General features: G+C 39.8%; 1 protein-coding gene across 1 annotated transcript in view; it reads right to left on the minus strand.

The window, feature by feature from the left end:
- The window catches only part of dhrs12 (dehydrogenase/reductase (SDR family) member 12), a 32,173-nt gene that overhangs the window by 13,086 nt on the left and 2,885 nt on the right, over nucleotides 1-16,202 (minus strand). Inside the window, exons 2-5 of the mRNA XM_034186766.1 lie at nucleotides 9,519-9,652; nucleotides 6,937-7,019; nucleotides 3,613-3,705; nucleotides 3,163-3,244 (exon numbers count right to left, since the gene is read on the minus strand). Coding sequence (XP_034042657.1) covers nucleotides 3,163-3,244; nucleotides 3,613-3,705; nucleotides 6,937-7,019; nucleotides 9,519-9,652 — 392 coding nt within the window. The remainder of the gene's footprint in view (nucleotides 1-3,162; nucleotides 3,245-3,612; nucleotides 3,706-6,936; nucleotides 7,020-9,518; nucleotides 9,653-16,202) is intronic.

The raw sequence follows: 16,202 nt of genomic DNA on the forward strand, positions 1-16,202 counted from the left end.
AACACACACTGGGAACCACAAAATAGTTCCAGTAAGTAAAGAAAATGATCATCAACAACATCAGGAAAATAGATTTTTTTTTTTTTTAACTCAGGAAACAAAACAAAAAAAATCTCAAATCTGTGCAAAGCCTTTTTTAATCTAACGTGCATGCTTTCAGTCAGAAGACTGTCCTCAAGCAAAAAACAAAAACAAACAATGACACCCCCCCCAATTCTCCTTTTGTTCTAGACAGGAAACAACCAATATTTTGACCAATTTTCCGAAAACTGTTCAGTTCTTTTTTAAACAAACAACATATGTGGACAAGTACATACTGAACTTGGACTGACTAGCTTTTACAGTGCATCAAGTATTCACAGTGCTTCACTTTTTCCACATTTTGTTATGTTCCAGCCTTATTCCTAAATGGAATATATTCATTTTTCCCCTCAAATTTTTACTCACAACACCCCATAATGACAACATGAGAGATGTTTTCTGAAATTTCTGCAAATTTATAAAAAAACAAAAAACAAACAAAAAAAACAAACAAACTAAGAAATCACATGTGCATAAGTATTCACACCTTTTACTCAATACTTTGTTGATGCGCCTTTGAAAGCAATTACAGCCTCAAGTCTTCTTGAATACATTGGTGTCAACCTGACTCCAGACAGGGCAATGAGTGGGGTAGTTTCTTTGTAACCACCAACTCCACCAGGTGACTTCACTGATTAACAGCAGATGGGATGAGCAGGCGGGATGAGTTCACCTTTTGTGAATTTTGTGTACTAAAAGTAGGCTTTACAGGTTTTCTATGTCAACAACATTTTATTGAGTCTTAAAGTAAGTAAATATGAACTTGGTCACTGGATCCTTGATCTCTGGAAATAAAAAGAAATAAAAATCTGTAGTTTTTGTCAAAAGCATTTCCTTTCAGATATTAATGAGACAAATTTAACTCCATAGACTCTGAGCTAAGCTCTTGTAGCCGGCTGCGCTGCACGTCAGGATGTAATTCATAAAGAATGGAGGACGTCTCACTTCGGGAGAAAAAAAAAAAAGGTTTTGGTCACTATTGTTTGTATTACAATGTTTGGAAAGAGGTGTCATTTGATTTAAACCGGCGATTTGCTTTGCAGTTATTAATTCAGACCAACATCAGTGATTGTCCACATACGCTGGCTGTGATGGACAAACTCACTCATTCATCTACAGTTTTGCTGTCCAAGACCTGCACCCTGTTACCAGCACAGGGAAGAATTCAGACAAATTACAGCAAAAACATAACTTCCTTCAAAGAGATAAGCAACTAAATAATGATGATAATAATAATAATAACAACAACAACAACTACAAGAAAAAGACAACTGAGCAGTCTGCTGTGTGTGAGCCTGATCCTGTCAGATCTCAGAAGCTAAGCAGTGAGGGGCCTGGTTAGTTACTTGGATGGGAGACCTCTTCGGAACACCAGGGGCTATTTGTGTTTCTCCAGGTAAAACGGAAGTTGCGGCATCCGGTGCAAAACTTGTACCAAATAAAAATGAGGATCTGTATCCACTTTGGTGACCTCGAGCAAACAAGAGCAGCAAAAGGGACAACAACTACAGGGAAAAGATGACATTTAAAGTGATACCTGATATCACTGAATTTAATACTACAACCCCAATTCCAGTGAAGTTGGGATGTTGTGTAAAATGTAAATAAAAACAGAATACAGTGATTTGCAAATCCTCTTCAACCAAGATTCAATTGAATATGCCACAAAGACAAGATATTTAATGTTCAAACTGATAAACTTGATTGTTTTTGCGGTGGTATGTTTACCACTGTGTTACATCACCTTTCCTTCTAACAACACTCAATAAGTGTTTGGGAACTGAGGACACTAATTGTTGAAGCTTTGTAGGTGGAATTCTTTCCCATTCTTGCTTGATGTACAACTTCAGTTGTTCAACAGTCCGGGGTCTCTGTTGTCTTATTTTGCGCTTCATAATGCGCCATACATTTTCAATGGGCAACAGGTCTGGACTGCAGGCAGGCCAGTCTAGTACCTGCACTCTTTTACTACGAAGCCACGCTGTTGTAACATGTGCAGAATGTGGCTTGGCACTGTCTTGCTGAAATAAGCAGGGATGTCCCTGAAAAAGACGTTGCTTGGATGGCAGCATGTGTTGCTCCAAAACCTGGATGTACCTTACATCACTGATGGTGAAATTGAAATGTGGACTCATCAGACCACAGCACGTTTCCACTTTGCATCTGTCCATTTCAAATGAGCTCGGGCCCACAAAAGGTGGCAGCATTTCTGGATGTTGTTGATGTATGGCTTTCCCTTTGCGTGGTCGAGTTTGAACTTGCAGTTGTAGATGTAGTGACGAACTGTGTTAACTGACAATCGTTTTCTGAAGTGTTCCTGAGCCCATGCGGTAAGATCCTTTACACAATAATGTTGGTTTTTAATGCAGTGCTGCCTGAGGGACTGAAGGTCACGGGCATTCAATGTTGGTTTTCGGCCTTGCCGCTTACGTGTAGGAAGTTCTCCAGATGCTCTGAATCTTCTGATTATATTATGGACTGTAGATGATGGAATCCTTAAATTCCTTACAATTGAACATTGAGAAACATTGTTTTTAAACTGTTGGACTTTTTTCACGCAGTTGTTCACAAAATGGTGATCCTCACCCCATCTTTGCTTGTGAGTGGCTGAGCCTTTTGGGGATGCTCCTTGTATACCCAATCATGACGCTCACCTGTTTATAATTCATCACCTTTCCAGTCATTTGTTGCCCCGTCCCAACTTATTTGAAATCTGAATATCTTGTCTTTATGGTGTACTCAATTGAATATAGATTGAAGACGATTTGCAAATCATTGTATTCTATTTTTATTTACATTTTACACAATGTCCCAACTTCATTGGAATTGTACAATGTCTGATTCAAATAATTATTATTTTGTTGCATTTATTTTTACTGAAACACTAACACTTGATAATTTTGGTTTGTCTCGTCAAATGAAAACAAAAAACTTTGAATAGATTTATTATAGTTCTAAAATTTCATATATCCTGACACTGTATTTTGAGTATGTCTTGCTGTACACGTCTATTTTTTTTTTTTTATCCTTGACCCGAATGATGGGGAATGTGTGAACAGATGTTGCGCTTTTCTTTCTTACCGAGTGTATTTGTGGCAAAGTTCTTTTCCAAACCCTCCTCAGTTACTTCTCTCTGATTGATCATACAGCCGGCATTATTGATCTGGTAAACACAATAAATAAACTGCTCAGAGAGACCAACAACACCACACCCACATTTCAAAGTATCAGGCATGTAGAGAAAATGTTACATTGGCTTTTAAAACACTGAAGTTAGACAACAAGAAAATATCTAAACTACTTTCTGTAAAATTTGCTATTTTACTATATATTAGCGCAGGGCTAATCCTAACAAAAACAAACTCATTTCTTCCCACCACTGGTACAACATGCATGGTAAAGTTTGATCCAAACTGGACTGGGCATTTTTTAAGTTAGCTACACAGAAACCAAGGTGATCACAAGCATGTACACCTGCAATGGCATCGCTTATTAAACAACAATACAGGATTTGAGCCAACATTTACCTACCAGTACATGGACAGTGTTGTTTTGTGAGAAGTTCTGGGCAAACTCCCAAACACGCCTCGCGCTGGACAAGTCCACGATATGGACGTGAACCTTCTGGGACACACAAAACATGGAGAGGGAGGGGACTGAATTCACAGAGAGAGAGAGAGAGAAACATTCCCACCTTTTTTTCCCGTCAAAACTCTACAGAAGCATCCACAACAGCCATCCAAATATGATACATGTCTGACTTCATCCAAGATGTACTGAGTTTTTTAAAAAAATCCTCATAAAAACCATCATTTTTGGGCAGAATGCCAGCCAAGTAGTTAGTGCACTTATTTCCAGAGCAGAAGGTCCTTTGATTCCCCCACCCCCCCAAAAAAAGTATCTGGTGTAAACTTGTGACAAATCAACATGCAGATCCATATGGATCTGCTGTGGTGACCAGAAGTGAAAAAAGGTAAAGCCGAAAGGATTTACTAGAAAGTGCAACACTCCTTGGATCTGTTATGAAAGAACTGCAAAGAACTCTCTGATGTCCAACTAAAATGAGACAGAGGATGGTTTTAGGACTCTGCCAGACTTTGTGCAGCATGCATATAAAACTCTGTGATGTCATAAAGCCAAATAACAAAATACCTGGAAAGAGACAAAAAGAAAAGCACACAAAATAAAAGCTTTTGTGGAATTTTGGATCCAACTCAAAATGTAATCGACATTTTCCTGATTCAAGAACAATCTCTGCCCAAACCTTTCTTCAATTAAAAAAAAAAAAAAAAAAAATGCAGAGGGGAACGTTCATGTAACCCCACACTGCTCTCTGTTGTTTGGTAGAGGCAATAATTACAGTTTACCCAGCTGTGAAATATACTCTATACTCTCAAGTTTTATTAACTGCCTACTGTGTTTAATGTGTTGTTTAGTGCAGAAAAAAAAAAGTATTCACCTAGTTATCAATAGCAAATCAATCATGATCTATTTTAATAATTAATTATTAAGCAAAAAAGCTATTATCTGGTTTTAGTTTCTTAATTCCGAATAAAAATGGCTTTTTTTTTTTTAGCAAATATGATGAACATGTTTCATGATCATCATTAACACTGACTGACCAAACTGAATAAAAAAATATCTGACAGATTGTGATTTAATGTCAGACACTTACATACAAAACAGGGATTCTGAATTCGGGTGGATACTGACAGCGAGCTTCCTCTTTCTTAAAACATCTTTTTTGGAATTTTTGGAACAAAAACTAAATGTAAAAAAAGAAACAGTGTTGAGCTCAATCTCCTTCACTGCAGACTCTCTCCCTATCTACTTGTGTCCTATCTGGGTTTGAGGGCCCTGCCCAGCATCCTCAGAGCAACTTTCCAACGTGGGAGGTGATGGTCTAGTGGTTAAGGCGTTGGGGCCTGAGACCAGAAGATCCTCGGTTCAAATCCCAGCCTGACTGACAAATCACTAAGGGCCCTTGTGCAAGGTCTTTAATCCCTTATTGCTCCCGGTGTGTAGTGACCGCCTTGTATGGCAGCACCATTATATCGGGGTGAATGTGAGGCATTATGTGTAAAGCACTTTGAGCGTCTGATGCAGATGGAAAAGCACTATATAAATGCAGTCCATTTACGTGTCCTTCCACAGTTTTCAGGGGAGACTCCAATAACACATTTAATTATATATATACATACATACACACACACACACATTGCCCAGGTTAACCTGTTTTAGACATAAGCTAAATGCCAATCATTTTAATCAAAATATTTGCCCAACATTTGGTTTTGTAATGCTGATGTCTTATAAATATAATAGTTAATGGGCTAAAGTTTGTCCAGCAGAACTATAAGAGGTGGACTCCCCAAACTAAGTGTAAATACTTGGTTAAAAGACAAACACATTTGAAGTCTTTCATGCAGACTTTGCCCATGGCATCGGCAACTTACACATCTGTGATGGCACCATCAATGCTGAAAGGTACATCCAGGTTTGGAACAACACATGCTGCCATCCAAACAACATCTTTTTCAGGGACGTCCCTGCTTATTTCAGCAAGACAATGCCAAGCCACATTCTGCACGTTACAACAGCGTGGCTTCGTAGTAAAAGAGTGCAGGTACTAGACTGGCCTGCCTGCAGTCCAAACCTGTCACCCATTGAAAATGTGTGGTGCATTATTAAGCGCAAAATACGACAATGAAGACCCCGGACTGTTGAACAACTGAAGTCGTACATCAAGCAAGAATGGGAAAGAATTCCACCTACAAAGCTTCAACAATTAGTGTCCTCAGTTCCCAAACGCTTATTGAGTGTTGTTAGAAGGAAAGGTGATGTAACACAGTGATAAACATACCACTGTCCCAGCTTTTTTGATCCATGTTGCAGGCATCCATTTCAAAATAAGCAAATATTTGCACACAAACAATAAAGTTTATCAGTTTGAACATTAAATATCTTGTCTTTGTGGTGTATTCAATTGAATATAGGTTGAAGAGGATTTGCAAATCATTGTATTCTGTTTTTATTTACGTTTTACACAACGTCCCAACTTCATTGGAATTGGGATTATATATATATATATATATATATATATATATATATATATATGTGTGTGTGTGTATGTATGTGGGGAAAAGCCTCTTAGAGTCTTTGCTGATGCTGGTTTTGGTTTGTTGCTTTCAATACTTTTACTTGTCCAAATAATATGAGCTTCCACTTGTCCACAATCATATCTTTGTTCTCTTATTTTGGGTCATTTGCTTTTGGTACGAGCTGGAACAAACGAGGCATCCAGATTAATTCAGTGCCTCACCACTGCCAGCTAATTTTTTTTTACTTCCCTTAACGGGACATTTGACATGACATCAATGACATCAGAGATCTGATACATTTGTATGTACAGAGCAGAGCAGTGTTTAATCTACTCAGCTACTTCCTGGGACATAGTCTTTGTAAATATATTTTAGACAATGACCTCTGATTTGACCTTGACCTGTCCACATTGCAAGAGGACAGTCCAGAGAGTTTGGCTGTTTAACACATGCAGATGTAAATACATACAGTTTGTTTCTCTCAGCTCTGGTCCACAACACGTCTTCCTTGATGATGGGGAGGTCATACATGCATCCATTAGTTAGTCATGAATTTCATATTTAAAAGCTGCACCGGGGATGTATGTGCACAAACATGCACGCTGCTTCTTTTAAAATGACTAAAATTATTCAATCAAATGTGCTGTCAAGTATTTTTCAGTGACCAATGACAAATCGATGGAAGTGTAATTTGCCAGTGCTGTGCCATCTTTGTGAACATTTTGTTAAAATGGTGTTGGACACGTGGACTCACCTGATTGTTGCTCCGTTCTACTATTTTGCGTTTGGCTTCATCTGCGCGGCCCTGGTTTCGACACACCATGTGAATTGTTCCTCCTGTGGACATATCAACAAAACGCATCATCAGCACTTACTAACTTCCATCCCACATTCAACAAGGAGCCGAAGAGACAACGAAATGGGGGAGACAACAACAACAACAACAAAAAAAAAACAAACAAATCCCACGCCACACTTCTAACCCGTACGCTGCAAGCATATCAGGTTAATTTATAGTCTAAATATCTAACTACACCCAGTTTAAGACAAAACCACTAAGTAAAATTTCAGGCTGATGTAATTACTTGTTTTTAGCTTTAAAATGTAAAAAAAAACAAAAAAAAAAACATTTTGAGTCATATTTGAGATTAAACAAGTTTAAGATTTTTAAACTGCTGTTATTTTAAAGCGATGGAACATTTCCCAACTCTAGTTAAAAAGCTAAAAAAGAGCTTTCTTAGCTAATTTCAAAACATTAAAGACCTGTCACACCTTGAAGAGTTAGCCAGTATTAAACAATGCTAGTATATGCCTAATAAGTTATGGGTAAGTTTTGTCCAAGTTAAGAGCACATTGAAGCACACTGATATGCGTCATAATACGCCAAGCACCTCAAAAAATTTTGGGCATGCTGAAAATTTTCAACGCATGCCAGCGTATGACTCATACATCTTGCACATGCAGGACATAAGTTGTAGATAAGTTATGCGATTGTTGACACACGTTTCTAGTAATTTACTCATAAGTAGGGATGGGTATTGATCCAATTCATTATCGATTCCCTTATTCCTTATCTCTTGTGAAGTTTCTGTGTACTAAAAGTAGGCTTTACAGGTTTTCTATGTCAACAACATTTTATTGAGTCTTAAAGTAATAAATATGAAACTGGTCACTGGATCCTTAAACTCTGGACATAATAAACTCTACATGGTGGATCCTTGATCTCCGGACATAAATAGAAATAAACAAAACCTGTAGTTTTCGTCAAACGCATTTCCTTTCAGACATTATTGGCATGAATGTTTTTCCATACATCTGAGATGAGCTCTTGCAGCCGGCTGTGCTGCACATCAGGATGTAATTCATAAAGAATGCAGTACGTCTCATTTTGGGAGGAAAAAACATTTTAGTCGATTGTAGTTTATTGTCTGTATTACAACGTTTGGAAAGAGGTGTCATTTTATTTAAAGCGGCAATTCGTTTTGAAGTTATTAATTCTGACCGGACTCTGGAGCTGTGTCAATGGAACGGAGGACAATTCTCATTTCTTGACTGCAACAACAGTCCCAGTTAGTGATTTTAATTCACATAAAAGTGAGTCACGATTGACATATTTTAATGGCTTTGAGAGGGGTTAAGAAGCAGACTTGCCGCTTCTGAAGAGCAGTGAATCAAAGAATCAATGAGCCAGTGGATCTAAGCATTTGCTTCACTGGTTCACACTTCAAAGTGGAGTCGCACTGCAGAAACGGTTGATTACAGAGCCGCTGCAAGGTCTGTAATCAATGTAGAGAAATGATCATTTTCCCGACAAACACCCTCAAAAACAATGGGCACTCTGAAGGACCAATAAGGGAATTGTTAATCAAAAAGGCTATTGATGTCGGTGGATCGAATCAGTTCTTAATGATACCCGAAAAGAACCGGTTCTTGATACGCAACCCTACTCATAAGTTGAAATACTTCCATTAATGCTGGCCATTGATTGGCTGAAAGCTGCAGTCTTCATGCAAACACATTGTTTTAAAATATTAAACCATTACACACGGAGTAAATATAAAGTCTTACCTGTTCATTTCAGTGGGATTCATCATCACAGCTGAACATGTATCCACATAAAGCTCCTGATTTTGGAAAATGACATCTGAAAATAATTCCTTGTCATGGGTGAAGAGAAGTCCCTCTGACACCGGCACTTTGTGTCACAGTTGCTCTGTCTTCTCCCTCCACCAGGCCTCTCTTTGCACCACAAGTTGAAAGACTCACAGCACCTCAGTTACCACAGGGATCAGTCGATTCTGTGTGCACACGATGAAATTATCCCATGATCCACAAAAAATAAAATAATGTTCAAATTACTCAATTCTGCCTCCATGTGGAACGGAGACACTGCGTGACACTGTGCTCATGCTTGATGCCGTGCTTGTCAATATTTAAGTGTTCCACCTGTGGTGGAAACTCAAACCAAGCCAGATTTAACTGTTCTGACACATACAATACTGTGCAGCCCCGTTTCCAAGAGTGGTTCAGGTCGGTGCTGCACAGTATTCTATGTGTCAGAACAGTTAAATCTGGCTTGGTTTGAGTTTCCACCACAGGTGGAACACTTAAATATTGACAGTATACGCCAGTTAAATCATCAAGGTGTAACAGCTGCTTTAATTTATTCGAGGTACGCCCGCATACGCCAGCGGTTTTAATACGGTCGGCAAACGCAGGCTAAATCATCAAGATGTGATGGGACCCTTCCTTGTGATTCTGTCTTATATTAAGTGTAATTTCACTATTTTGACTCCAAACTAGACAAATTGGTGGGATTTTGCACTCACTACTCACCTCTGTTGGCGATTTCCTGCGCTGTGGCCTTCCCAATCCCACTGTTGGCTCCTGTTATCATGAAGGACCGCCCGTCCAGGTTCACGTCCAGATCCGCTGCAGTAAAATGCTTTGCTGCAGCTTCGTAGCCACTCCTGTTCAGCACAGCATACAACACCATAAATCATTCTGTTTTATCTACACAGGGGATGAAAAGGTTCCAAGCTGTGTTCTCACGAGTAAGGAAACAAACAAACAAACACAAACTCATGCCGTGACGTCACCACCTACAACTGTTTTACTGCTGAATCGAATTCAGAAAAACCTGATTTGAAGAGCCATCACCACACCAGCTACTTTAATATTTCACGCCATAATGTTACTACTTTAAACACTACTGCAATGATCTAAAATAAATAAAAACATACAAATAAATAATAACATACAAATAAATAAATAAATAAGTCACCTCCATACAGTTGTCATAAAGGGGAAAACAAGCTGTAGAGACAAAGACCTCTTTTTTTAACCAGCCTGCTGACATGTTTATTTCTGTGTGACAGAGACCAGCATGAGTCACTGTGCACATGGTAGTCAGTAAACCTCACTCCCTGACAGCTAACAGACTCTGACTCTGCCTGGTACTGCACACGTCAGTGGAATTGCAGCTGGTCACCTCTTCTTCAGAAAACGCTTTTTTCAAGCCTCGTTTCATTTGTGCAAATGCTGGTGTGGTCACACATAAGGATGAGAAATTTCTTGATCTGGGGCACAACTTAGATTGAGCAGTGCATCAGTCACCTCTGGGTATGTTACTAGAGTCATACTCGGGCATGGATGGACAATGCACAAAGTAAATCTAGTATTATAGCTCATTCCACATACATAGATGTGACACCTTATACCATCTTGCAGGAGAAGATCAAGGTATTAATATACACAAAAGATAATTTGATTGTAGAAATATTCATAGTTATGGTTATTTCTTTCAGTCTCAGGCATTTTCAAGTACCTGCCAATTTGTATTTACAGGTACACATTAATCTAAATTCACCATGTCTGGTGGTTTTATCAATCAATCAATCAATTTTATTTATATAGCGCCAAATCACAACAAACAGTTGCCCCAAGGCGCTTTATATTGTAAGGCAAGGCCATACAATAATTACGTAAAAACCCCAACGGTCAAAACGACCCCCTGTGAGCAAGCACTTGGCAACAGTGGGAAGAAAAAACTCCCTTTTAACAGGAAGAAACCTCCAGCAGAACCAGGCTCAGGGAGGGGCAGTCTTCTGCTGGGACTGGTTGGGGCTGAGGGAGAGAACCAGGAAAAAGACATGCTGTGGAGGGCAGCAGAGATCAATCACTAATGATTAAATGCAGAGTGGTGCATACAGAGCAAAAAGAGAAAGAAACACTCAGTGCTTCATGGGAACCCCCCAGCAGTCTACGTCTATAGCAGCATAACTAAGGGATGGTTCAGGGTCACCTGATCCAGCCCTAACTATAAGCTTTAGCAAAAAGGAAAGTTTTAAGCCTAATCTTAAAAGTAGAGAGGGTGTCTGTCTCCCTGATCTGAATTGGGAGCTGGTTCCACAGGAGAGGACCCATTCTACTCTTACAAATCCTAGGAACTACAAGTAAGCCTGCAGTCTGAGAGCGAAGCGCTCTATTGGGGTGATATGGTAATATGAGGTCCCTAAGTTAAGATGGGACCTGATTATTCAAAACCTTAAAAGTAAGAAGAAGAATTTTAAATTCTATTCTAGAATTAACAGGAAGCCAGTGAAGAGAGGCTAATATGGGTGAGATATGCTCTCTCCTTCTAGTCCCCGTTAGTACTCTAGCTGCAGCATTTTGAATTAACTGAAGGCTTTTCAGGGAACTTTTAGGACAACCTGATAATAATGAATTACAATAGTCCAGCCTAGAGGAAATAAATGCATGAATTAGTTTTTCAGCATCACTCTGAGACAAAACCTTTCTAATTTTAGAGATATTGCGTAAATGCAAAAAAGCAGTCCTACATATTTGTTTAATATGCGCATTGAATGACATATCCTGATCAAAAATGACTCCAAGATTTCTCACAGTATTACTAGAGGTCAGGGTAATGCCATCCAGAGTAAGGATCTGGTTAGACACCATGTTTCTAAGATTTGTGGGGCCAAGTACAATAACTTCAGTTTTATCTGAGTTTAAAAGCAGGAAATTAGAGGTCATCCATGTCTTTATGTCTGTAAGACAATCCTGCAGTTTAGCTAATTGGTGTGTGTCCTCTGGCTTCATGGATAGATAAAGCTGGGTATCATCTGCGTAACAATGAAAATTTAAGCAATGCCGTCTAATAATACTGCCTAAAGGAAGCATGTATAAAGTGAATAAAATTGGTCCTAGCACAGAACCTTGTGGAACTCCATAATTAACCTTAGTCTGTGAAGAAGATTCCCCATTTACATGAACAAATTGTAATCTATTAGATAAATATGATTCAAACTACCGCAGCGCAGTGGCTTTAATACCTATGGCATGCTCTAATCTCTGTAATAAAATTTTATGGTCAACAGTATCAAAAGCAGCACTGAGGTCTAACAGAACAAGCACAGAGATGAGTCCACTGTCTGAGGCCATAAGAAGATCATTTGTAACCTTCACTAATGCTGTTTCTGTACTATGATGAATTCTAAAACCTGACTGAAACTCTTCAAATAGACCATTCCTCTGCAGATGATCAGTTAGCTGTTTTACAACTACCCTTTCAAGAATTTTTGAGAGAAAAGGAAGGTTGGAGATTGGCCTATAATTAGCTAAGATAGCTGGGTCAAGTGATGGCTTTTTAAGTAATGGTTTAATTACTGCCACCTTAAAAGCCTGTGGTACATAGCCAACTAATAAAGATAGATTGATCATATTTAAGATCGAAGCATTAAATAATGGTAGGGCTTCCTTGAGCAGCCTGGTAGGAATGGGGTCTAATAGACATGTTGATGGTTTGGATGAAGTAACTAAGGAAAATAACTCAGACAGAACAATCGGAGAGAAAGAGTCTAACCAAATACTGGCATCACTGAAAGCAGCCAAAGATAACGATATGTCTTTGGGATGGTTATGAGTAATTTTTTCTCTAATAGTTAAAATTTTATTAGCAAAGAAAGTCATGAAGTCATTACTAGTTAAAGTTAAAGGAATACTCGGCTCAATAGAGCTCTGACTCTTTGTCAGCCTGGCTACAGTGCTGAAAAGAAACCTGGGGTTGTTCTTATTTTCTTCAATTAGTGATGAGTAGTGAGATGTCCTAGCTTTACGGAGGGCTTTTTTATAGAGCAACAGACTCTTTTTCCAGGCTAAGTGAAGATCTTCTAAATTAGTGAGACGCCATTTCCTCTCCAACTTACAGGTTATCTGCTTTAAGCTGCGAGTTTGTGAGTTATACCATGGAGTCAGGCACTTCTGATTTAAAGCTCTCTTTTTCAGAGGAGCTACAGCATCCAAAGTTGTCTTCAATGAGGATGTAAAACTACTGACGAGATACTCTATCTCACTTACAGAGTTTAGGTAGCTACTCTGCACTGTGTTGATATATGGCATTAGAGAACATAAAGAAGGAATCATATCCTTAAACCTAGTTACAGTGCTTTCTGAAAGACTTCTAGTGTAATGAAACTTATTCCCCACTGCTGGGTAGTCCATCAGAGTAAATGTAAATGTTATTAAGAAATGATCAGACAGAAGGGAGTTTTCAGGGAATACTGTTAAGTCTTCAATTTCCATACCATAAGCCAGAACAAGATCTAAGATATGATTAAAGTGGTGGGTGGACTCATTTACATTTTGAGCAAAGCCAATTGAGTCTAATAATAGATTAAATGCAGTGTTGAGGCTGTCATTCTCAGCATCTGTGTGGATGTTAAAATCGCCCACTATAATTATCTTATCTGAGCTAAGCACTAAGTCAGACAAAAGGTCTGAAAATTCACAGAGAAACTCACAGTAACGACCAGGTGGACGATAGATAATAACAAATAAAACTGGTTTTTGGGACTTCCAATTTGGATGGACAAGACTAAGAGTCAAGCTTTCAAATGAATTAAAGCTCTGTCTGGGTTTTTGATTAATTTATAAGCTGGAATGGAAGATTGCTGCTAATCCTCTGCCTCGGCCCGTGCTACGAGCATTCTGGCAGTTAGTGTGACTCGGGGGTGTTGACTCATTTAAACTAACATATTCATCCTGCTGTAACCAGGTTTCTGTAAGGCAGAATAAATCAATATGTTGATCAATTATTATATCATTTACTAACAGGGACTTAGAAGAGAGAGACCTAATGTTTAATAGACCACATTTAACTGTTTTAGTCTGTGGTGCAGTTGAAGGTGCTATATTATTTTTTTCTTTTTGAATTTTTATGCTTAAATAGATTTTTGCTGGTTATTGGTGGTATGGGAGCAGGCACCGTCTCTACAGGGATGGGGTAATGAGGGGATGGCAGGGGGAGAGAAGCTGCAGAGAGGTGTGTAAGACTACAACTCTGCTTCCTGGTCCCAACCCTGGATAGTCACGGTTTGGAGGATTTAAGAAAATTGGCCAGATTTCTAGAAATGAGAGCTGCTCCATCCAAAGTGGGATGGATGCCGTCTCTCCTAACAAGACCAGGTTTTCCCCAGAAGCTTTGCCAATTATCTATGAAGCCCACCTCATTTTTTGGACACCACTCAGACAGCCAGCAATTCAAGGAGAACATGCGGCTAAACATGTCACTCCCGGTCCGATTGGGGAGGGGCCCAGAGAAAAACTACAGAGTCCGACATTGTTTTTGCAAAGTTACACACCGATTCAATGTTAATTTTAGTGACCTCCGATTGGCGTAACCGGGTGTCATTACTGCCGACGTGAATTACAATCTTACCAAATTTACACTTAGCCTTAGCCAGCAGTTTCAAATTTCCTTCAATGTCGCCTGCTCTGGCCCCCGGAAGACAATTGACTATGGTTGCTGGTGTCGCTAACTTCACATTTCGCAAAACAGAGTCGCCAATAACCAGAGTTTGATCCTCGGCGGGTGTGTCGTCGAGTGGGGGAAAAACGGTTAGATATGTGAACGGGTTGGCGGTGTACACGGGGCTTCTGTTTAGAACTACGCTTCCTCCTCACAGTCACCCAGTCGGCCTGCTTTCCCGGCTGCTCGGGATCTGCCAGAGGGAAACTAACGGCGGCTAAGCTACCTTGGTCCGCACCGACTACAGGGGCCTGGCTAGCTGTAGAATTTTCCACGGTGCGGAGCCGAGTCTCCAATTCACCCAGCCTGGCCTCCAAAGCTACGAATGAGCTACACTTATTACAAGTACCATTACTGCTAAAGGAGGCCGAGGAATAACTAAACATTTCACACCCATAGCAGAAAAGTGCAGGAGAGACAGGAGAAGCCGCCATGCTAAACCGGCTAAGAGCTAGTAGCTGCACTAAGCTAGCGGATTCCTAAAAACACACAAAGTGAATAATGTGTAAATAATTTAGAGGCGATTCAGCAGAGGGAGTGCTTTAGTTAAGGCACGTGAAGATTACACTGTGAAACAAATCGTTATCTAGTTAACCAGATCAATCTAACTGCGCAGATTAAATAGCTAACAGATACAGCAAAACACTGCTGTGCTCCGGAACAGGAAGTGATACAATACCGCAGTGGTTTTATCATTAAATGCACAGCTTTTATGACTTTATGAGCCAAGCTTACGAGGTCTGTGATAAAAGTAACGGACCTTATTATTTTTTTCAAAAACCATATGGATTTGAATCACGTGTGATTACATCAGACATGCTTGAACCCTCGTGGGCATGTGAGAGTTTTTTCACGCCTGTCGGTTACGTCATTCGCCTGTGGGCAGTCTTTGAGTGGCCCACCCTCTCGTCGTTTTTTCATTGTTTAGGAATGGCTCAGAGACTGCTGCTTTGTTTGATAAAAAATTTTTCAAAAAATGTAAGGCACAACTGAGTGGACACCATTCGATAAATTCAGCTGGTTTTCGGTAAAAATTTAAACGGCTGATGAGAGATTTTGGTCTGGTAGTGTTGCTTTAAGGACACCCCACGGCGCCTGACAGCAATCTGCGCTTCGAGGCCCGCTCCGTGGGAAGTCCTTACAGCAACAGAAACACCCCATAATCTTTCATCAGCCGTTAAACTTTTCACCGAAAACCAGCTTAATTTCTCGAATAGTGTCCACTCGGATATGCCACAAACAAGCCGCAGCCAGCGCGGTGTGGCGGCACAGGAAAAACACCTCTGTGTTGATAACCATTTGTAAAATCCAGGCGGCTTTTGATGGCTTTCAGTGGTGTGAGTATATGAGAAATTGTTTAACAGCTGGACATGTTCCAACTTGTCCTTAAGGCTTCCAACGGAGCCAACGCTGCAATCCGCCCGCATGTCTTTCATTAAAAAACCTCCTTTAACAGTGGAATAGCCGGATAAAATGCTGAAACCGACTTCTTCTGAAACTTCTCTGTTCTCTCACGACGTCCTGGATCAATAGCGCCTGAAATGTGGAGGTTTTCAGCTTGAAACAGGCTGACGATGGCGCCTGAGAGCGCTGCACGACGTCTCGCTCTGTGGGAAGTCCTTAAAGCGACAGTATCATCTGAAAATCTCTCATCAGCCGTTAAAATTTTCACAGAAAACCAGCTTAATTTTTCGAACCGTGTCCACTTC

The sequence above is a fragment of the Thalassophryne amazonica genome, chromosome 14, assembly GCF_902500255.1.
Source record: "Thalassophryne amazonica chromosome 14, fThaAma1.1, whole genome shotgun sequence".
NCBI lineage: Eukaryota > Metazoa > Chordata > Actinopteri > Batrachoidiformes > Batrachoididae > Thalassophryne > Thalassophryne amazonica.